A 24,847-nucleotide genomic window follows, 5' to 3' on the forward strand; every position below is an offset into this window, starting at 1 on the left:
CACCAGGAATAGAGACACTTCTGCAGGAACCTTGCACACATGGCCAAGAAGATATTGTGTATGTACAGAATAGTCTGTTTCACAACTACATTTCAGATGAGAATCACTGCAATTGCTGCTCTACCACTAGTAAACTTGAATCATTTTGCACTTCATCTGTTGATATTGTTATCTTACTTCATTTCTACTGCTGACAGTTGCAGTTAATATTTATTTAAATTCAAACTCCAATGATGCTGTAAAAAAGTAGGAAGATGCGCACATCTTCGTATAAAGCAGGTCAAGAGATCATTTGGAAAACAATGTGAATTATTAGCAAACAATAAAATGTACATCTTAAAATGTGTTTTCAAATTTGTAAAACTTTTGAAATAGGCTAGAAAGCCATGAGTTCTTTAAAATCATCTTCAAAGAACTAGCAGCCTCTCTATTCATTTACTTAAGAAATGCATATTGTTTGCCTACCTACCAGTTTGCCTACAGAAGATGTGCTTCCCTATACAACTATAAGCTGTCATATGAGCTGTTGATTTAGTCTAGAGAAGTTGCCCAGTATGTTGAAGAAGTTCCAAACATTTCAATCACATTTTTTCTTAACTGATCTTCTTCTACAACCTTCTTCTAATTGGGGTGTTTCAACACTTCTTTCTTGATAATTCCTGATTTTTCAGTTATTCTGTAGAAGTTCTCTTTTCCCCTTAATCTTATTTCAGAATTTTCAAATTCAAGTCTTTAAGTTTTCCTTATTTCAAATACCATGTAAATACTGAAATATTTATAAATATGGGGAAGATACCTCATCTAACTAAGTTTGTAGTCCAAATGGTATCATAAAACTCTAAAACAAAACGATATTTAAATATTTATTTTCAGGAAGAAATCAAAACTATACTTTGAAACAAGGTACTATACTACAAAAACAGGTCCTTCTTCCCCCCAAACCCCACTATTCTGGAAATGTAAACAAAAATTTTAAGTACAAAAGGGATTCTGTGCCTTTCACTTTGAATACTTTTTCAGCACCTCAATGTTATTAGGTGTACTTTATGCTTGGTAAAGCAGAAATTCTGTATGCTCACATAGCTGTTCAGAGGACTTCAGAGTTTTTACTACCAAATATCACTGGTGAAGCTAAGCTCTTTGGATGATAAAGGTAGCAGGGAATTGTTCCTATGAAGTTCCTGGTTATCTTTCAGGGTATTACTAAGTGGCAGCTGTCCATTGAGTAGTGCCAGAGGCAGGTTGCAATAAGTATGGTGGTTGCCTAAGGAAGGTACTGGCAAGGTGGTGGTTGGCATCTCGTGTTTGTAACCTCTGCAACAGTGTCCCATTTGCATTGAATCTGAATGGTGGAAATCAGGGAGATCAGCTTGAGATGACACAAGAGAGGCCGAGGTACTGGTCATGGCAATAGAGGGTATAGGCTGGAGTTCTCCAAAAAGTCCTTGTTCTGCAGAGTCCAGAACATGGCACCGAGAGAGCATTTCTTTTTTCTTGATGGGCATTTCATACACTAGTTGCTTCCAAAACTTAGAATTTAATTTGCTGCTTTTGGGTCCCTTCCACTTGATCAAGGACAGAAGTTTGATGCTGCGCTTTAGTGATTCCACTTCCTGGCAATTCACCTTTCCTTTTAATTCTGTACACTCAATCAAAATCACTTTGATTTCTCCACTGACTAGCATGTTATGGAGTTTGCTTTCCAATTCGAAAATACTCCATCCTCGTCTGAAAGTATAGTCTGGAGTTAGCACGATAATAAGTCTTCTGCTTTGCTCAACACATCTTGTGAGATCTTCAATGTATGCTACAAATCACAGAAAGAGAGAAAGAGTAAAATAAAGACATTTCCAGTCTTTAAAGCATTAGGTTTGCACTCTAATATAGCAAAAGCCAGTCTTCCACCAAGGTACATCGCATTTTCTTTCCTTGTATTGCACATTTAGAAAGTACATTTCCAGGGCACCTGGGTGGCTCAGTCATTAACCGTCTGCCTTTGGCTCCGGTCATGATCCCAGGGTCCTAGGATCAAGCCCTGCATCGGGCTCCCTGCTCGGCGGGAAGCCTGCTTCCCCCTCTCCACTCCCCCTGCTTGTGTGTCTGCTCTCGCTGTCTCTCTCTGTCAAATAAATAAATAAAATCTTAAAAAAAAAGAAAGTACATTTCCTTAAAAAGAACAATAAAAAAAAAAAAACTCTGCTTATAATACTTATTTTCTTTCCCTTCATCATTACTTACAGTGTTCTGTTGACTAATACAAAACTGACCTCTTCAGAGCTTAGGTGTATTTCAGCTATTTTTATTTACTTAATCATTTAATTCAAGGCAGGCTTCCAAATTTTATCCCAATGTATCAACAGCTCTAGGGGAACAAGTAATCATCAGACTGATGAAAAAAGAAATGGAGCTGTTTAATGAATGAAGGGTCACTGTATTTATGGATTTGCTTTGGTTTTTCCTGTAGTTTTAAACTACTAAACTACCAACTACTAAACAACTAGGGGAAATGTATCTGAACTACTTCAAAGATAACTGATAGAAATAGTGGAAAATCTCTTCTAGAATCATAGCTTGTTTCTCAGAATACCTTTTGTTACATGCAATCTTAGCTTCTCCATGTTGCCCTTCAAACTGAGAGATAGGGAAGTGGTATGTGTGTGCCCAGGAGTTTAATTTGAACCAGCTGCTCTTTGTTCCAGGGAAGAGTAAGGGGTGAAGTTAGAGGTGGGGGATGGTGTGGAACAAACTGTAAAAGGGTAAAGGGGGAGTCTATCAGGTGAGAAGTCTTTGCCCTACTTTGTGGAGCAATTCTGAGAGTGAGGTAAATATGTTATAGCCTTTTCATGGTAGAAAAACACTCAACTAACTAGATTTATTTATTCTGCGGAATAATCCTTTTGCAATCATGCATCCCAAAGTCTTATCCACCAAAAAGGGAAACACACACATGTGTTAACAAATGGAGACTTGGACACAGGTGCGGCAACAGAAAGCTGTCTTTACTAAGTAGAGCACAAGGCCTTGTCTAATGTACAGTGCCCTCTAGCAGAAGCAGTGCTTACAGAAGCATAGCAACATTTGTCACTGCGAATCTGCCCAAGGTTACAGACTGCTTTCAAGGAGTCATGTCCAGTACATAGTGTGGGGCCACCAAACAGCCATTTGAAAAGAGAAACTCATTTTACAAATGCATATTTTACAGATATCTCTCTTTTCCAGGGTTTTATTTCCACCACTAGGAAGCAAGAACACTTTGACAAGCAAAAATGAGTAAATTTTCTACACATCCTATAGATAAACAAAAAACTTTTTAAGAGATACACATAGAATTGCTCATTTAACAATTTGTTGTTACTATTGTTTTGGTTTTTACTTAATACATTTTAGGACTTTCTCATGCAGTAGTTACAATGACTATTTGTAAGGCAATTTCTAATTGTAGAGGGAAGCTCTTAAGAATTTAAAGAGATTATTTATTCAGGGAAAAATCAGCATTGAAATCTGGAAAAAAATAAAGTAAATAAAAACAAAACAACAAAAAAAACAAAGCAAAATAAAAACACCACACAAGCAGCAATGGGGAAGTTATCACTCTGTAATTATCACTTAGAGAACTGGTGAAACAGAATGGAAGGAAAGGTAGAAAGTTTCAATAGAGTGGAAAAATTTTATCCCAATGTATCAACAGCTCTGACTCTTCATTTTCTTCCTTTCTTCCTGCTCCCAAAAAGAAAGAAGTTATGTGGGAAGCTTCATCATTAGAGGTTGGATCTGTAAGATACAGTAAAATAAACTATCATGCATCTTTCCCATTATTCTTTTCACCTTTCCTCCACACAAAGCAAAGCAAAACAAAACAAAACCCAAACCCAGAATCATGGCATCAGTGCAGGAGTCCATGAAAATACAGTTTTTCCAGGTAAATTATGAGTTAGTTGTTAATTTCATAGAGGAATTCTTCACAAAATAATTTACCAAGGGGTTATTTCAAGTAGTATTCTTCCCTCATTAATTGTAGTTTTCATTTAATTAAAAAAATGATGTGTATAAATTTTGTCAGGAGCACATCTGTCACATAAACTATGCCTCCATGAGCAACACTTTTTCTATGTGTTGAGATGTAGTGTAATTTACTTTTTAACTATAGTTTTAAAAAACAAAAGGTATGTCTATCTATACATATCTCTACTAAAAGAAAAAAAATTACAATCCAGGTGTCCACAGTCTTAAGAGAAACTATATACATACATATTAATTAATTTGATTGGAATTTATGGGCTTTGGCTTTTACTATCCTCTTTCCTGAATGGGGAAGGGAACAGGGTACAATTTTTCTTCCCATTTGTATGGTTCTCCTCCTTCATTTGTCTATTATAATTTGCCATTTGACAGCTAAGCCAAATGCAACAGTTAGGGTTTTGGAGGCTTCTTAGAGATTCATTAGACAGAATTTGCATTTGCCTCCAGAAGGAATGACTGTCAGGACAGATCCCACTATGCTAAGCTGCACAGGGTGTGGGTGTTGAAGGGAACCTTGGATAGAGGGAGTGGTCCCTGTCTCCTGCATACTACATTGGCTGTGCTTATCCTGGCAAAGCCTAGTGGAGAGTTGAGGCAACCATCCAGATAATTCCGGCTGAAAACCTGCTGTGGAAGAAAAAAAGGTCTGAATTATCCTGGTTTGCCCTATATATACATTAATCATATGCACTGGAGTCAGTCAGTCAGTACATCAAAATTTTCCCTGGGTAGACACAGACCAAGTGTCCCAAAGAAAACATGAGCCATTTGCTTGGGCCCTGAATTTCGTGTTCCATTTCACTTGGTGAAAAACCAAGTGGAAGTTTTCAGATGTGGAGCCCACATTTCACTTCTTGGGATGGTGATCAGTGGCTGGGCAGCAACCTCAATGTTTGAAAGCAGCTGGGGAGGTGCCTTTAAAAGCTGCCTGGCTCTAAGGAAAAGAAGGAGAGACTGTACACTAGCTTCCATATTCTGGCTGTCTCTATGTTTTTCTCTCTATGTTTTTTTTCTCCACCCCCCAGCTCCTCTCTACCTCTCTCTTTCTTTCTTTTTCTGTCCTTTTTCTTTCTCCTTCTTGTCCTTTTATCTCCTTCTTTGCTTTCTTGCTCACTCTTTCTGCCTTTTCCTCTCTTGCTCTCCCTTCCTCTTTTTGTCTATCTCCCTTTACCCCCTTCCTTCCTCCTTTCTTAAGTCTTTACTTTCTGTCTTTTTATCTTTGGGAAAAAAACAGGACCTAGCCATCATGGAAAATACAAGTAAACTAACAAGAGACCAAACAAGTAGAGTTAATATTTTTTACTTGCTAATCTTTAGCCAGGGAGTTGTTGCTGGCTTCTATGCAGTAAGTGCCCCAAATAATTTCCCTCTTACCCCCAGGTTGCATGTCTGCATCCAATGACTGTAAACTACAGCATGATCCATTAAGAACATGTCCTGTTTTTGTATGGTCTGTGAGCAAGGGATAGTTTTTTTAAGGGTTGTACAAAAAAAAAAAAAAAAGGAATGTGATGCAACAAAGACCATATATGACCCACAAAGCCAAAAATATTTACTATCTGGACTTTTACAGAGCAATTTTGCTGCCCCTGAATTAGAGACCAATCAGGGGGTTTAGGTTTGGAAAAGTTCCAAATAAACTAAGCAGAAACAGGTATCATGTTAAGACACTGCCGGTCCATAGCTAGTGTAGTCTCTGACAGGCGGTGGTGTTTGCCATGGTAGAGCTGTGGTTTTGTGGGGGACATTTTAGAAATCTTCAGAAACCATTTTAAAAAGCTTGTTACCATGAAGAGATAATAAGGAAACTTAAAAAAAAATCCCTAAATCCACAGCACACAGGAATATTCATTAAATCTTGCCTTGACTTATTCAGGCGAATTTAGCAACTGAGTACCAGGAATCCCTCAAAGGCCCTTTTTTTCCAAATAAAAAAAAATATAAAATATCCCTTAAATAAGAGGTCATTAAGTTATTTCTTTGCAGAATTTGATTTGAAGTGACTTATGATGACAGAAAAGACTAAAGAGGCTTGGGTCTGATAGTCTTCTGCTTCTCTAGACAAGGCTGTGAAACCATATCAAATTATCAGACACAAAATAAAGCTAATTACATTTAATCTATTTGTGATCTTAAAGAAAAAATCCCCTTGAACATAGTTTTGATAGGGGTGCCTGAGTTGGTATTGATTCATTTTTCACATTATAAGTGCAAGTGCAAAGAACCTTTTTTCTTTTGTCTATACTGAGAGTTGACGAAATTAGGAAATATTCTAGAAAGGAAATGCATTGTCACTAGGCCCTCTTTGGCATGTGTACTTATTAGAGAACGAAGAAGGGTCAAGTCAACAGGAAACAAGGAAAGTGACTACCTAAAACTATTAAAAGGAAAGCAAATTCAATTTAAAAATTTCTTTCAAGGACAGTTGTATAAACCAAAATTACAGGGCATTTAGAAAAGTAGAATTAGCTCTACAAAAGTGACTTGGAAACAGGACGCGTATTAACAAAGCAAAAATGTAAACTGAAGAAAGAAATAAAGCAATAAAATAGAAACAGGAAGAATGTCAGCCCCAAGAAATTGCTTCTAATGGGATGTGTATACTTTCCCAAAAGAACTCAATACCCTTCTAAATCTCAGGTGCTGAATCTACTGCAGATGTAGGCAGAAGAACAAGGGAGGAAAAAAAAACCCTTATATATTTAGGAATTTCCATGAGGTCTTGCTACTGCTTACTAACCACCTGATTTAACAAACTAATCAATTAGCTACTTGTAAATTATCTTATGTCAGGGTCATTGTTAGGGGTAGTTGGCATATTTTTAAAAAGTTAAAAGACAAATAGCCTGTAGACAAAGACATGATTTATTATTTTTCCAGGTTCAAATAATAATAGTTTAATAGACCCACAGCTATGTACATCCACTATCAGTTAAATAGACAAATCATTAGGATGAGACAGGATGCATTAACATAGATACTACTTCATTAATTTTTGGCCAACATTAGCTAATTAATAGCTATCAACAGTGGTATTTCTAAAACCTATAGGGTTAATATTTTAAGACTTAAAATCAAGATTTAATTTCTAAATTGAAATTAGAAATGAGTTATTTCTAATTGGTAAGATGGGTCCTTTCCTTTGACTGGTATGGAGAAACCAGCAAAAATAATAAAGGTTTCCTATGTATCAGAGAAAAATGTATTATTCAGCACTATATATTTGGGAAAGATTATTAGCCCCCTGGTATAACTAGACACTTATAATGAGGTACTTTATAATGTAGTCTCACTGAAAATACTATCTGCATTTTAAATAATGACGCTTAATACTAACCTATTGAAAGAGTTATATAGGTTGACAACCTGACTCTTTATCTTGGCTGATATTACTAAAGATTTGGGTCTTGATTCTGCCTCTGGGAGATATAAGATTCTGCCTGTGTTGTCTGCCACAAAGATTGAGGCAATAAAATTTTTATTTGAGTAGGTGTATGTGTGGGAAGGAGGGGCTTTCTAAACAGTGTGTGATATTACTTACCCTACAAAAACTTTCCCTTTCTCCTCCCTCTCCAAGTCCTTGGCTTGGTATTTCATAGATAGGTCATTGGGTTAAATTTTTTGGTAAGAGTTTTGTTCTCTACTGACTAATGTTAAGGATACTAATTAATTCTTATTGATAGGTTGGTTGATCAATGGTTAACATGGATTTGCTGGGACCTTGTAAGTACAGTGAACTATATTTATCACAGTTTTGATTTCGAAGACCATATTTCTGGTAGTGAGTCCCTTACTTTTGCTATTACATTTTACCTGTGGGTGGGTGAGGAAGCATGGCTGTAGGCAGAATCTACTCTGGAATATTGTCCACATCTCTAAATTCTTTCTCATCTCTCTTCACTTCTTTACCAAGAGTAGAGGTAGGTAATGGAACACATTCAGAGAATACTGAGGGAAAGATAATGTGGAGAGTAGCAAAAAAAGTCTGCAAAATGTCCTTCCCCTCCTCTTTTCTCCTTTACCCTCATGCCCTAGAAACTTGTAGATAGAATTAATCTAAATCAATGCAATCTTAGTGAATAAGGAACAAGACAACCTGGTCCTTATATTGTCTTTTCTGTGGCTCCTTTGTACTTACAGTTTTATCTTGGTCTTCTGCTCTTTTTTTTTTTTTAAGGTGCCTGTTCTTTGTGCCACTCAAGCAGTAGATTTCTTGATTGAAATTCTACACAGTTCTTCCTTAACCTCAAACTTTTGTAAGAAAACTTACTCTATTGGCTTCAGTACATTTGGGGGCATACTGGGGTATAATTCCCTTTCTCTTGACTTTAACTTGAAGGGGATAGTGGGCATACCTAATTTTATTCCATGTGAGTAAATTGCCCACAATGTGTTAAATTTCCATGGTTGTGTATGTCACCCCTGCCTCACACTTTTTAGGTCACAGACATCAGAATGCCTAGAAAAGGATTTTATTACTCCCCAAGGAAAATATACTTGAATGGTGTCCAATATGTCCAGCTATTAGAGGAACTATTGGCAATGAGTACTTACAGATCCATGTACAAAAATATTTTTTGCATGCCTCACTTAGAAGTGACTAGGGATCATCTGACACCAGATGTATTCTCCACTCATTTGTCATTCCATTGTCAGCACAATCACATGGCTAGCACTAAGCATTAGAAAACTGAAGATTAGAATAGTGAGGAAATGCAAGAATGTAATCAGACATTATCATTTTCCCTTAAATTACTGAAGGAGTTATAGGATTCTTGAGTTTCACTCACTCAATTACTCCTTCAGTAATACTGATACTTGAGGCCAAATTCCTAAATATAACTTCAACAGACAGAGCTGATCAAACATATGTATGACAATATCTTTAGTTTTAATGTATTTCTCTAGCATAATAATGCATGAATAACTCACATAGAGATCCCCTCAGTCTTTCTATGAATAGAAGGGAAAATTGAGATAAATGCCTTTGAAGGATTTTTTTTCTCTTCAAAGTCCACTTAGATATTTATAGATTTTTGTAAAGCTTCAGACAGAACTGGCTCAATTTATAATTGTTAATAAATATTGCATATGCATTTTTAAGTACCTTGAATGTTTTCTCTCAAAGGCAAACAACAGCTACAGGATTGGGTTGTTTTTACTTTTAGTCTTAGAATGCTATTTTCTCCATCTGATCAGTGACCCTCAGCCTAATTCAATAACCTTTTATATTTTTATGTTTTTTAATCCCCACAGAAGCACTGAGATAAGATGGGATAGAGAACCTAAATGGTACTCATCCAAAAATGTTCCCAATCTCAGGATCTCAATTGCACAGCTGGGTTCTATTGGTCACATGTCAGCTTCAGAGCACATCTGTTCATTCCTCAAGGATCCACTAGGCCCCATGAACACAATGTGCTCTGTGTACAGTACTTTACACCACAAAACCCAGCAGCTGCAGGGGTGAGAAAATCTCTACTTCTCAAGTTTGTGTCTCTAGGCAGTTTGAGTAGGGTGTTTTCTATCTGGCTTTCTTTTGGTTGCCTGTCAGTTCTGACATTCAGATGCCTGTTGGCAACAAAGTTGCTTTTGCTATTCTCAGGACAGATGTTTCTAGCCTGGGAAGAGACAAACTAAATTTTTACTGGAAAGTAGGAATTCTTGCCACATTCAGGCACCAAACCTGAGAAAACATAAGGAAGATCCTGGCTACGGGCTCAAGAATGGAAAGGCAGGCCACTGCCAGGAAAATAATGTCCAGATCTGAAGACTTTTAGTTTTAGCCTTTAGGAAAAATATTTGTGTCAAATCTCCCCATCTCTGCTGCTTCATGATGGCCAAAGGACACTTCCCTAGTAGGGCATGTGGGAACAGTGCAGACACCACCTCACCTTGGAAAGTGACATCTTTCTATTGAAGCATTTTGAGAACTGTTGGTCATATGAGGAAGAGAGAGACTGAGACAGAGACAGAGAGAAGGTGGGGGGAGTCCCATTCATGTACTTTTGAAACTGTATGCATTGGAAAGGTTTGTGTATTAATGAGATTGAGTTGGAATACCATGAGAGTGGTGCAAAAGAAACTGAAGATACATCAAAAGTGAAGACATTAAACATTAATGGGATAATGTCATAGACCTCATTAATTTGATTCATAGAAAATTACTGTTGTAGATCAAGGATGATATTATGAAGTCTGCTTTTACAATCCTCAAAGGCCTCATTGCTAGTTTTTGGAGGAAGGAGTAGTCTTGGGTCAACATATTTTAAATGAGATGTGAGGGACAAACATAGCTTATAATATTGTAACTAGTTTTTCCCCCCAGGAATGTGTCTATATTTATATAGCATAACCTGTTAAATCTGTACCAATGGCTGCAAATACAGACCACAGAAGCTTCTTTAATAACACACATACACCAAGTCCAAAATGTTCTACTCTGTCATTCATGTGTAAATCAAGTATATTATTCATATACTTCATCGACTTCCTGAATGCGTGCTAAAAATGCCAAGGAAAAACTCGTTAATCGTGACATGGTGACTGCTCAGCCAGCTCTGAGATGTTGATGGAAAAAGAAAAATTGTCAAAGGGCCTTTTTAAGAACTTCTGCAGGTTACACTCGCAAATCGGAATTCAGAGAACATGAATTTCCTCATTCAGGAAGGAAGGATTAAAATCAAACACCCTCCAGTGGTTGCATCTAAAAACTGCATAGTTGTCCCAAATGGCTTACTTGTAAAAGGAGTCTTCCTGTGCACTATTGAGTACCCAGGATCCAAATCCCTGCTCAGTCCGAGGGTTGTATAATCTCAAAAAAAAAAAAAAAAAAAAAAAAGATCTTCTATGGACTATAAAATCTCTGCCATCCTAATTACTTCTTGGGTGTTTTTATGTTAAGTTCTTTAAATGTCAGGGTATACTAGGTGACAACGTCCTATCATCTCTTATTCAAAATGTTACAGTCCTCAACTCAAATCTTGTAGTTTTGAGCTAGGAAATATGGCCTATATAAGTGTGTTGATTCAATTGACCTGTCAGGTCACCAAAATAGACTATATGGGAGCATTAAGAAGACATAATTTTGGGATGCATCTCTTTCATCCTCATGTTGCCTGGGTCTGACTCTCACCTATGCATAATAGCTTCTTTTTTACATAATAAGCAAGTGTCATCTACTGAGTCTTAGGTAAAGTGACTCTCCTGTGTTCCATGTTATCCCCGTTTCCCTTTCTGATGTACACTATGGTGAAGCAACGTTTTCCAGTTCAGAAGAACTGGCGGAGTTGATAAAGACTGCCTATTGTGGTGCTAACAATTTTGGAATGCAAGAAGACAGAAAGCCCAGCACCACATTGAATCCTACTGAAGAGGACTTAACAGAGAATATAAATTCCACTTTGGTAATGATATGAATTTAACACAATTTAGGATATCATCACTCTAAAACTTGATTTTGCAGAATTTCTATATTTAAAAAGATGCTCCTGGCAAAATAGAAAAAAGAAATAGTAATTTAATAAATTAAGCAAAAATAGTAAAGAAATGTTTTTATTTTTCATCAACGTTCAACCCCTTATAAATATTCTTTCTAATATAAAAAAAAGCAATATGCTCATTAGCTTATTTTAAGGACTGAGACTATTCCTACGAATTACAAATTTTTTTCTTTCAGTAGAAAGCTCTTTTTTAGCTTTCACATTTAGGTACTGTCATGCAAAAATTTAAACTCTTACTTATTGAATCCTCATTATTTCCTCCTATCTTAGACACTGCTCAAACAAAATCAACAAGCACCTATGAAGCACCCAATGAGCTCAAATTTTCTGCTAGATCATGACAGGAGTATGAGGATAAATGAAATACAGTCCCTGCCCTCATGGAGCTTACAATCTTGCTGAGTAGATAAGATATAAATAGATGGGAAAATATATAAAACAATAAAAGAATGTAAAATATCACAGGAGTAAAAAAGTTTATAGGCCAACAAGTAACTGTGCACGGTGAACTCTAGGGCTGGAGAAATTATTATGGGCTTTTTACATAGACAGTGATATAGAGAAGGCTAAGTAAGATTTGCAAAGATATAAAAGACTAGCATGAACAAAAGCATTGCAAGGACACACAATGTATATCAAAGGCACAGTGTGGTTAGAGTGAAAGGTATAAGTAGGGGAAATGGTAAGAGACAAGTTTAGGAGACCAATCTGGGCTAGCACCAGATTACAGAAGTGTTTAGCTGAGGGTTATGGATTTAATCGTATAGGAGATGGTAAACAATTTAAGGTTGAATGGGGGAGTGACATGATCAAGGAGTTATACACATTTGTGGAAATGGATGCGAAGAAAAATAAGGAAGGCAGAGAGTAATCAACATTGTAGTAATGAGGTGATTTGGACCTACACTAGAATGGTAGAACTGAGAATGGAGAAGATGCAATGGACACTGGATTTGGGAGAGAGATACAGAAGAATCGAAGATGACTCAAAGGTATCAGCAGGTTTCTTGGGTTTCAATCAATGTAGAAGTGGTATCTCAAGTCATAAAGATGAAGGGAATTACAGAAAGAAAAGAGTGGAATACTATGAGAAGGAGTTTGGGGAATTATTATGTTTGTGGTACAGGGAGATAATGGACCAGTAAATATTGTCTTCTTTGTTTCTATGTACATTTAAGTGTGCGTATTCATGTGCATACAGAAACATACTTGGATACATATGCATTCTGAGAAAAGAGATAAACAACCAAAATCCAAGTGTTTCAAATTATCTCCTTTCAGTTTAGCGGCCTTGGTGGACTGCTGATAATTTGAATAAATGTTATGGAGTAATAGCATGATCTAGTGGATTGAGAACCAGAGTCAAATAGATCTAGGTTCTAATCCTAGCTCTACCATTTGCCAGCTATCTGTTCCTGGACTTCCTGAACTTACTTTCTTATCTGTAAGGTGGGGGTAATAGTATCAGCTCTTTTTCCACATAGGGTTATTATAAACATGAAATGAAATTATGTGAAAATGGAAAATATAACTTTAATTTTGTTATCACATGTGTACAAATTACCATATTCTGATTTGTAGTCACATTTGAATCCCCCCTCAAGGATATTAATATAAACTCACATGCAAACTAATTCTAGCAGTTTTATTTTCCCTCAATGGCATTTTAAACTCTTTACAGGGAGGGACATATTTTAGGCTTTTCTGTATTCCCCTTACACTTTAGCCTGTACAGCACTCTGAACATGAACAGGAACTAAATATATATTTTTTACTTGAACCTGAATTTATTCTAAAAGCTCAAATATAGCTTTGAATATGTAACATAATTTAAAAGTAGCATTCAAGCCCATCTAGTCCAGATCTTCTTTAAAATAATTTAAATACTCAGTGAAAGTGCTATACCCAATGGCCTCACATACATATTTTTTAATGTGGATTTTTTTCTATAAATCTGGAAATGAATAAAAAGGCATATTTTCAGTCATTAGTGACAATGACTGTAGGTACAAGTGGAAACACAATGACAGAAGACCAGCTTTGGAACTGAAATGCCTTGAAAAGACTTTGACTCATAGAGATTTTTTTTAAGGATCATCATTTTCTCAGAACACTAAGGCAATATAATAAAAAAATACCACTAAGGCACAATTTTAAGACCATACCTAAAATGTAAGTGAGAGTGCCTTTTAAAAAATTTGGGTGCTAGAACACAGGCATAGTGGAGAAATTTGAATTTAATAAAATCTCCTGTGAGAAATAACTATCTAAATATTTGGCTCTGACATCCGAAGCCTCCATATAACTTCATAAAAGAAACAAAACTTTTTAAATATAAAACTTGAAAGTACTTACTTCCACTTGGAATCAGGTCCCTTTCTGGGATGAAGAGTTTATATCCATAGTGTTTTTCCAGGACATCTGGCAGTATTTCAAGAGCAAACTGCTCTTCTTCAGGATTGTCACAGTCTAAAGTATCTTGGTCCACTTTTGTGTAAGACAGATAGGCATCATATTCTTTGTTGTCTTAAATATAAAGAACAAGTGGGTTTTATGTATTAGTATGTTCTCTTTAACTACTAAAATTCTATAACCACTAACAGGCTGAACTAAGCACTATAATTAGTGACTGTCATTAACAATTAGAAAAAAAATAAACCACATGCCATGTTATAAGAAATCTAGTACATTTCCACATAACCTAGTCATATGACATGAGCTTAAACTGTTATGGTAATGGGAAATCTATAGTCAGGACAGAATAAGAGAGAGAATTATTATTTTGACTTTTGGTGACTATACATATTTGTGATGTTCAGTGATGTGTGAATGATTAGCTCAGTGTGTTTGAATGCAGGACTAAATAGACCAAAGTCATGGATTTGAACTTTTTCTGTGCCAGTTGGCTTGGCTCTGTTACTTGGTCACAGACTATACCTCGTTTGCACAAATATGTGCAAGAGATCCAAGAGGGGCTGGGCCCTAGAGTGTGGAAGATCAAAATAATCCAGCCTCACTCCTGGAGACACTACTCACAACACATGCCATATTTCCAGTTGGTTAGTATCGTCATCTTCATATACAAAAAGTAGTTCATTACTAAATATTAGAGACAGCAGCTGGGTTTTATACAAGCGCATTGTCTGTTATTCTTGTTCAATCCATGGCCAACTAATTTGACACAAGCTTCCAAAAGACGCCTTTGTTTCAAAATATACATCCTTCCATTATTGCTAAATTAGGTTTTCCCTTCACACATTTAGTCAGGGAGTTAACTGTGCTTTGAGAAAGTATTTTTTTTCCACCTTTGCTGTACTGGCTCAGAGCCAGTCTCTCCAAAGAGAAAATGTAAAATGTTTATATATTTTTCCCTAAAAATTATTAATGAATACAGCTACTCAATCTATTAGTCCCCATTGGTTTTAGAAAGGCCACATTGGAAAAGTTATAGTGGTTTTCAAAATTCCCTTATTTATATAAAATTATTTTTAAAAGTTAATATAGTGAGCATAGACTTAAGTGAAATTGTTAATATTTAGTAAACCTTGTTACTTGCAAATAATAATTTTAAAAGATAGGCAAATATTTTAGGATTTGTTTCTAAACCTCATCAATATTTTCCATTAAAGCAGACCTGATTAGAATATTGCTAAAACCTGACCAAAAGGTAATTTACAGAATGAAGCACTCATCTATACCCTTAATGATTTAGTTCTACCTACTAAAGGAGAAATAAATGATAGGCATATGAAGAGATATAAATACCTTAGGGTAGAAGTACGTGGGACCCCCTGACTATCTAGAGATATCTGAGGCAGGATTATATTGTTCTAATTCTAGTAAGATTCCAGTCTTCACCACCCCCACAATGAAAGGAACTCTGGTTATTTATGTTATGATGGTGCCTGAAGCCAAGAGGTTTTTCTTTAGCATGTCCTCTGGCTGGAAAAGGCTTCCGTAAACCTTGGTTGGGTTACTTGATTGCCAAGAAGCAGATGCACATGAAGGACTGCCCTGGATAGTTGAGATCATTTGGCTTATAAATGGGGCACATTCCACTCTTATGCATAAAACACCACTTGGAAGTGAGAATGTTCATAAGCAATGCTAATGTAAGAACCTCCTGGTAATCTTAGCACCTCTGCCCCTGTTCCAATCAAGCTCAGGATGCACCTGCAAGCCCTTGACTTTCTCCAGCTATAATTACTCACCTGGGACTTAGAGCTGCCGATGATACACAGCTGGAAGAATAAAATAGGCCAAAGGACAAACAGATCCATTCCTATGAACAGAATGTATTTCATTGTTCTTAATGGATGGTGCTGCTGCCTCAAATTCTGCAATGTCAGACTAGACCCTTGTTTCCTCTGACTTTGATAACTTTTCTACCTCACAAACTCCCTAAATTCAACTACTTATTAATTTATTCTACAATGCTTTGTTGAGCATCTACTATGAGCTAGCCATCTGCAATGACTACCTCTTTCAGTCATATGACCAGGCCTTTATACTTTTGCCTCCATTGCTTATCCTAAGACTATTTGCCCTCCAACCATGCCTAAACTCACATATTCCTGGTCCTTACGTGCTTCATCTATACCCTAATATAGGTGATGCTACAGACTTTCTTCTAGAAAGATATTGCTATATTTGCATATCCCAAATCAAGTTATAATAATGAATATGGATATCTTTGATATGTGTTAACACCCAACACATCTGGATAATAAATTTTACCTAACATTCTAGAAGCACATCATTCTTTTGGAAAAGGGTTGCTTCTGATTTTAGTCATGTCCCTTTAAAATGAACTAAAGATAAAGAGCTTATAGTGTCTGGACAGAGCAGGAAGACCGCTCTCAAAGCCACCATGTCAGATGTCCCAGAAGCTCTAGGATGCCAGCTAGTGAGCAAGCAGTGATGCAGATGCCACAGTTTAAAAAATGCACTTCAGCCTTATATAGACAGCCAAGAAAACCTCATGAATGGCCACAGCTGTTGCTCACAGAGAAGAGCAAGATGGAAGAGCAAAATCAACAACATAATGCAAATAAGGTTACAACAAGGCCTGAAAATTGTTTTAAAACCAAAAGGCAATGCAACAACACCACTTTGCGAGGCAAGGCTAATGAGCCCTCCTCTGTGTTAAATCATGCTGACTAAGCTCATCTAAGGAACCAGAAAATAGAGCACAATGCAGATGGCAGAGAATCGTAAGTAAGAGGGCTTGCACAGCAATCACCATAGGCATGTTGTTCCCAATGAAGAGAGAAGTTATGAGGAAGGGAACCAAATTATAGAAGAATTTTCCTGTTGTCACACCTGTCCTTCCCGGTTTTTAAAGCTCATTTTAATCCTGTTCACCACCGGGAAGCCATTCCTGTTTACAACCCAGTTCTTCTAGGGCTATGCTAAACACAGGGTTAAGTCCTTAGCTTCTAGAGTGCAGACTGTGTAACATTGTTGATTTTATATCCCTAGTGCCTACTATAGTATGTGTGTGTGTGTGTGTGTTGATCCAGATGAGGAATATAAGTAAATATATCATACATAATGCCTGCCACATAGTAGACACTTAATAAATATTTAATGACTGAACAACTCAAAGGTCAAATAAATGAAGCAATCATGGTTTGGTGGATTAAAATGAAATGAATTTCATAAAAAATGGCTAAGAAGTCAGTCTGTTGGATTGATTTTATTTTATAAAAATAAGGCAATTTTATAAGACCTTTCAGAAAATGCTACTATAGATATGAATCAAAAAGAAAACATGAACAAAAAGTATAAGGATAAAACTAAGTTGTGTCCATGAGATGCCTAAGTATTTAAACAAAGAAATGAAAAATTCAGAAGTTATTTAGCTGGTATTTGGCATCATGAAACTGAGTATTTCTAAAAGAGCTTTAATATTCATTTATTCATCCTCACCACATACCTGCTGACATTTAGTTTCCATTCAGCTAGTACAGGTTGTGGATTTAAGGTCTAAGTTTCCATGTAGGAATAAAAAAATATTTGAATTCTCCTTCCTAATGAAAACCCTTGAAGTCCCTTCCCTCCACATTACATTTTCTCCCTAAAACAATTGGTTTGGAATCAATACATACAATTCTCTAATAAAAATGCTCTAGATTATTTGTCATCTTTGACCACATGGACCACACTGGAGATGTAGAAGCAAAGTGGAATATTTTATCCCTGAAATGTCCTATGATGCTAGCATGAATTTAATCTTACAAATATGTACTACAATTGATCAGTTAATCTGGATTATTTGGTATGGGTGATGAATATAATTAATTACTGCAGATTAACTTAATAAATTGTATCATCACTTACAGAGAGTATTGACAAATTGCTTATATTCATGACTCAAAACAAATTAATCACAGGAGCCTCCCTTTCAGGTTCTTTCATTTAGACAATGCATCTTACATTACCAATTGGATAATTTAGCCACTTGTTGGCACCTGGGAATCAGTGATTTTTTCCTCAGTAGCACATTTCATCTAGTTATTTTACATGTGCAGGTAAGAAGTCATATTTTTCTGTATTAATTCCTGTATATAAAAAACTGATTGACCACACTTTCATATATATTGTTGGAGCACATCATTATGGTTAGAACAGGCTTTAATCTCTCATTTTGAAACTATGTCTGAATAAGGGTCTGTAGTACTTTTAAATGGGATGCTATAATAATTAGGTAAATATACTGCTTTGATAAAGAGCATGCACATGTATACTCATCAAACAGCATTTCTCTAATTGACTATGAAAATATAAAAGTCAATTATAATCCACTCATATCATTATTTACATAATAGAAAACATAGGACCAATATCGAAGATTCCTCAAAACTTGTTTTACAGTCACCACTCTGCCCTTCTTCTACCACTATAAAAATAAACAAAATCATGAATCCTTCTCCTTTGAGGTAAGACCATGATCTTAGAAAAACAAAAGCTCTAACCTTCATTATTTCAATATAATGAAAAGTAGAATCCAAATCTGACTTTTTAATGACTTAGAAATGGACTTCTTTTTAATCTTGGTTTACCTAAGGCATTGCACACATATATTTCCAAGAGTTACAGTAGTTTGTGGGTGATGACTTTATGCATATCGAGTTACATGTCATGATTTCTTATTGGTATTGATTTGATATATGGTAATTTATTCTCTTGAAAAATTAAATCATTTTAGAATGTTCAAAGAAACAAGGCTCAATACAAGGCTTTATTGATATTTCATTCAAAAGATTTCCAAGGGCCCTAGATGGCAAACATAAGAACATTATAAACTACATTCTGAATTTCTATCCTTTAAAGTCATTTCTGAGACTGGTTCTACAGTCATCCAAAATATGTGGATCCAGATACACTGTGAGTTTTAAAAAAGAGAATCTTCATAGCTTTTAATCTGTTTCCTAAATGATTTATTTTTTCAAGGCCAGGAATAGCTGAAAATGATCTGTACCAAACAATGAATCATGGAACACTACATCAAAAACTAATGATGTATGGTGATTAACATAACATAATAAAAAAATTTTAAAAAAAATGATCTGTACCTAAATTTGAATTTTCTGGAGGAAAATAATGGAATTGATTCTTAACTTATTTCTTAGTAAGGGGAGGCTTTTGACAGCAATTGTTTTAGTTCCTGATCAACTCATGTCTCCTTGTTAAATTGTTTAATTGTAAATAATGTCAAACATTACAAAAATAAAATAGTTTCCAAGAACATCCATATATCCTTTACCCAGATTCTCCTATTGTTAATATTTTCTCCCCTTTGTCTCTTTCTTGATAAATACATAATTTTTCCTGAACATTTTGAGGGGTAATTTGCTTTAGTCATAGCCCTGTAACTCTAAATATTTCATCATGTATCTCCTAAGGATAGGGATATTCTCCTACATAATCACAAATTCATGCCTTTTAATTGAATTTGAATAGGAGACAGCTTACCATTGGTAGTTTCATCACTTCCAAAATGCTGTCGGTAGAAGAGCATCAACTCAATATTGTAGCATTTGTAGATGACCACAAGCAGTACAAGGAGGAGGAAGATTGCTCCCAGGCCTCCTGCAAGTTCAATTTTGTAGATTAAATCTGGAACCAACAGAATAAACAGGAAAGGGTAATTAAATCAGCAACACTTGGGATCTTTCCATATTTCTAGTCTGTAAGATGCACAGCCCTTTCTGCTTTTCTTTCCAAAAGATTCTTGCTTAATGCAGTAAGTAGCTTTGTTCTCGACACATTTGTGTAAATCAAATTTTCATAAAATTAACTCTTTTCTAAAGACTGGAATACTTTTCCTGTTGAAAGTGATGTCTATTTGAAAAGGAATAGTCACTACCAATTTGTTCTGAACACATCTAGATCTTACATATATACTTTTATTTTAAGTGTATCTCAGGGAACTGTTAGAACTGTCTTTTTCTGAGTCTAGGGCCAATATTTTGTTGTTTTGGTAGATTATCTTATTGACTTAGTAAGATTACCATCTAGTACTTCTCAGGCCACAGGCCCTATTCTTCTACATGAGAACAGCATCATAAAATTATTCTCAGAATCAAATAAAATTGAATGAGCTTGCAAGATTTAACCGTTTCATTTAACCCTAGGAAAATAATCCAATAGAAGGTAACCTGGGAAAATTAGCTTATCCATTTTCCCTACTTATTTGAATAAATGACTATTATATGTATATAATATAATATGCCCAGTGGGGCTAAAATTGAATGAGAAACCCAGGCTAATAATTTGGACTATTCAGCCAACACTACGCTACCTGATAGTAGCCCTAAGCTGCTCCAGTGGGGCACCTCTAGAACTCTAATAGCTGGAACAATTAAATCAACACATAATGGAAGGAGACAAAATGTATCCTAGGCTCAGAGAATGTGACTTACTTGTAGCTTAATTAGTGATCTTAACAAATCTAAGGGGTATCATCAAAAAAAGTGGATAGTACCATGGAATTTAGAGAAATGGGAAGTCAGAAGAGAATTTAGAATGTGAATTCAGCAATGTCTAGAAGAGAAATGCTGAATCTGAAAGACACCAGACCAGAGACATATTTTCCCCTGTGAAATAGGGATATTCATTCATCTTAACATAACATAGATAAAATTGCCTAAAAGATTAGCTAACCTCCCCTTAATCGAATTCCATAATTACTAACTGACTTTTTTTTTTTTTTATTGCCAGTTCTGCTTACCATGTAGCTAGAAACTGGAAAAGAGGGTGACATTCTAGTTTGCATATCAGTTGTTTATGAGTTTGGTTGACATCAATCAGCCTCCCTGGATAGGTTAATTCTGGGGCACTGTCAAAATCAAATTTCTGACCATGACAGACTGCCACTCCTGAAGGTTCTTAACAACCAGATTGTCAACCTTTCCCTGGGGATATCCCTGTCTCCACATAGGCTTATTGCTTAAGAGAAAGTAGTCAGGCTTAATATGACAATTAAGATTAAGGAAAAAGATAAACATATATAATATATACTACATATAATTTTTACTATACATATACTGCATAGTATATATAATATACTGCTACATATATATAATAGATACTACAAGTAATATATATGATACATAAAATTTTCAACCAGTCTATTAATCTATTCTTTAAGTAAACCTTTAGGGCAAGAATCCTATAGGGCAAATTTATAGATGAAGAATCTGAGACTCAGTAGTTTAATTCACTTACTCAAGGTCATACACCTAAGAAGTGGCCAAGATTGGACTTGAGCCTAGATATTCTAATTTCAAATTCAAGACTCTTTTTGTTACATGACAGTTTTATAAGCTTCAGCCTTCAGGTTTCCTTTTGCTTCTCCCTTTTGCTCCATAGAACTGTTGGTAATGCTTCATGAGAATATGTAACTTGCAGTAAATTTTGGCTCCTCTGCCCTTTTAATTACAAGGAAATAACCTAAACTACAATTTACCAGGCAGAATGAAAGGACTGAGTGGGTCTCAGGCACTTCATTAAAGGATACTGAAGAATTCTGTAGCTGTACCAAAGAGAAAAGAGGGGCCCCCTGGAGTCCAGCATATGAAGAAAAGTTTTAGGTTTCATGGGGAGAGAGGGAATTTGGTCTTGGAAAGGAGGTAGAGTAAGAGAAGAGATGGTAGAAGCCAGAGACAGCATGGCCAATCAGAAAAGCCACTGAGTGGAAATATAAGAAGCATAAATAAATGTCACTCTTTTTGAATAAGGAGAGAGGGGGAATGATGGAGAAAGGAAGGGAGTGGGGCTGCTGTGAGGGACAAAATATATTAATAAAGAATATCATGAGCAGACCCATAATGAGTAGGGATAGGAAACGAATCTATCTCTGTCCTGCCTGCAGTGAGAAGTAGTCATTTTGAAAATTGAGCCACACGGTGCCTGGGTGGCTCAGTTGGTTAAGCTACTGCCTTCGGCTGAGGTCATGATCCTGGAGTCCGGGGATCAAGTCCCGCATCAGGTCCCTGCTGAGCAGGGAGTCTGCTTCTCCCTCTGACCTTCCCCCCTCTTATGCTCTCTCTATCTCATTCTCTCTCTTAAATAAATAAATAAAATCTTTAAAAAAAAAAAGAAAATTGAGCCACCAGGTAAAAAAATCCTATCATACATTAGATCTGCTTCCTGCCCTCTATATAGAAAGTAGCTCCCCAGGAGCCACTGCATACCTCTATATGGGTGGTAAGGCAGGCTTGCTTATGAGACCTGTGTGGGGCTACAATATCAAAATCTTTGCTTGTTTTCTCAGCATCTTACATCATTTATGCATTCTTAACAGCCAGTGTTAAATTGACAGAGCAATGATTTTTTTTTTTTGTTACTCTAGAAACTGACTTCTCTTTGATCTTAGGACATTGATTGACTTGATTCAACATGTTTTTCCTGCTATAAAATGTTCATTTTATGTTGTAAATATTTTGGACTCTTTCTCTTTCTATATATTTCTCTCTCTGTCTCTCTCTCTGGTCAGAATAGACTTCAACTGCTTTCAAATTCACCAAATGGGAATTTTTTTCAGCAATTTCTATGCTATTTACAGAGTAGAGTTGCTATTAGGTAGATGGAAAACTTCAGCAGTAGGAACAATTTGTGCTCCCAAGTAGCAGACACCTTTTTTCAGAAGTAAATATATGGAAGAAAATCATGGTGTGAAAAATACCTTTGTGGTTTGGGGGTCCATTTTATAAAAATGTCTTTGAAAGACATTACCTAATGATGGCTGTTTACATTGAAAACTGTGTACCTACTCCCTGAGACTCAAACAGTATTCTTTCATTCAGCCCAGGCAGAGACATTAAAAGGGAAACATGCATCCTGTAATCAGAGAGCAGAATTGCCATCACCCAGATTACACCTGGCTTTTCTTTTGTCTTCTGTTTTCAATTGCCATTTTCCATCTCAGTAGGATCTATACTTCTATTTCCTGAGAAGGCAAAAGTCATTTTATTGGGACTGTGTCTTATATACACATCACAAGGATAGCTATATCTAGAACAGCAAATATTTATGGGATTGTAACTTTTTGTAGGCACTAAAAGTACAAGTGTAGTTCTTTTTAACCTTCTTAGTTTGAACCCAACTATTTCTTCACTTTGAACATGAAGATCAGACATTATAGAATGGGACAAATAGCAGTTGAAGCCAAGGGACTAGAGAGAGGGAAGACTGGAAATGTTTTGAGCTAGCTCATAAGTTGGGAAGCAGGTTAAGTGATCCCACCTGAGGGTTTCCTATGGAGATTGGGGTTCAGCATGGGGCAGTAGCACTTGGAATGAACAGAGAGATTCAGTGATAAGATTTGTTTGTGGGAAAGGCAGTATGGCAGAGAAGAAACAATTACCAGAATTTCCTTAGCATAAATTCAGTCTTGGTTCACACACACACACACACACACACACACACACACAAATAGGATAGACTTCTTACTAAAATATTAGTTGTAATTGTTGATAATAGTTCATTAGGGAGTGAGCAAGTGGTAGGCACAGGTAAAAGATGCATAGGTAAGGGTCGTTTTGCTCTGAGAAAGCCTGACCCTGTTAACTGGGTATATTAGACATGAGTTTTCATCTTATGAAAGGCCTTTTCACTGTATGAAAGGATTCATCAAATGTTTCTTCTCTGTAATTATCACTTAGGGCATTTTCAATGTTTGACTTACAGCTCATCAGGAATTTATTGTTCCATAAAAAAAGCCATACTCATATTCCAGGTGGAAACACTGCAGCCACTGAGGCCAGGGTATGCTGTGATAAAGTTTGAAATGTTCAACTCCAAAGGAAACATCTGAAGTTTTGCAAGACAAGCCAGAGCTCAGTCTGATTAAAAATATTGGAGCAGAGCCATAAAGCTTCTCACTCTTTTCTGGAGCTCTACCATATTGTTGAGAGCTCCCAAGGAAAATGGAATAAGCGAAGATGAACTGTATTATTTTGCAAAGCACAGTGAAAAAATTTAACTGCTACCTAAACAGAGAGTGCACACTGGTATACCATGCCTCCCAAAAGGTTTTATTGTTCTATATAATATTTCCAAAAAGTGAATACTAATATTTAAAAACCAAAAGATTGCATACCTAGTCTTTCAACTTAACTTGAAAATTCAGAAATTCTCTTATCCCTGGGTTTACATTTCAGCAAGCATAGCAATAATCTCCTAGGAAAGAGTAGTGATTACCCCTTTAAGATGAGACATGTTTTCTCTAGTCTGTGTTTTTTTTCCTAATATCCAGCCTCTTTAAAAAAAAAATTCACTATCTGCCTGGCCCCTGAGATATTTAAGTTTTCAACCCCCAATCTGGAAAATGAATTTCTTTAAAAAGAGAAATGCATTTAGATAGCCCAGGGCAGACACTAGTCAAGATAAAAATCACAGATAAATCCTTTTTTTACCAATCCCTGTTATCTATCTCCTTCCTATTGCTCTGGCCCTCTAGGAGGAGCATTTTCAACCAACAAATATTTTTGAACACCTACTATGTTGTCTGCCCTAGGGATACAGCAGTAAATAAGGTAGGAAAAGTCCCTGTTCTCATGAAGTTTATATTGTAGTGAGGCAGGGGAGATAAAAAAATAAATACCCCACCCCCCAACCCACTTCCGTGATGGGCATTAAGGAGGGTACATGATGTGATGAGCACTGGGTGTTATATGCAACTGATGAATCATTGAACACTTCATCAGAAACTAATGATGTACTATATGCTGGGTGATTGGATTTAAATAAGTAAAAAAAGAAAATAAATATGTAATAAGATATCAAATAGTAATAAATACAATAAACAGAAATAAAGC

At 36.0% G+C, this 24,847-nt stretch overlaps 1 protein-coding gene across 1 annotated transcript in view; it reads right to left on the reverse strand.

Annotated features, from left to right (window-relative positions):
- Positions 1–1,109: 1,109 nt before the first annotated feature.
- IL1RAPL2 (interleukin 1 receptor accessory protein like 2) overlaps positions 1,110–24,847 on the reverse strand; it is a 629,876-nt gene continuing 606,138 nt past the window's right edge. The window contains 3 exon segments of the mRNA XM_088028544.1: positions 1,110–1,807; positions 13,878–14,048; positions 19,500–19,643. Of these exon segments, the coding sequence (XP_087884670.1) occupies positions 1,110–1,807; positions 13,878–14,048; positions 19,500–19,643 (1,013 nt within the window).

This window comes from Eumetopias jubatus, unplaced genomic scaffold (genome assembly GCF_037043125.1).
Source record: "Eumetopias jubatus isolate StellerSeaLion01/CBP00866 unplaced genomic scaffold, mEumJub1_p1.0 scaffold_11, whole genome shotgun sequence".
Taxonomy (NCBI): domain Eukaryota; kingdom Metazoa; phylum Chordata; class Mammalia; order Carnivora; family Otariidae; genus Eumetopias; species Eumetopias jubatus.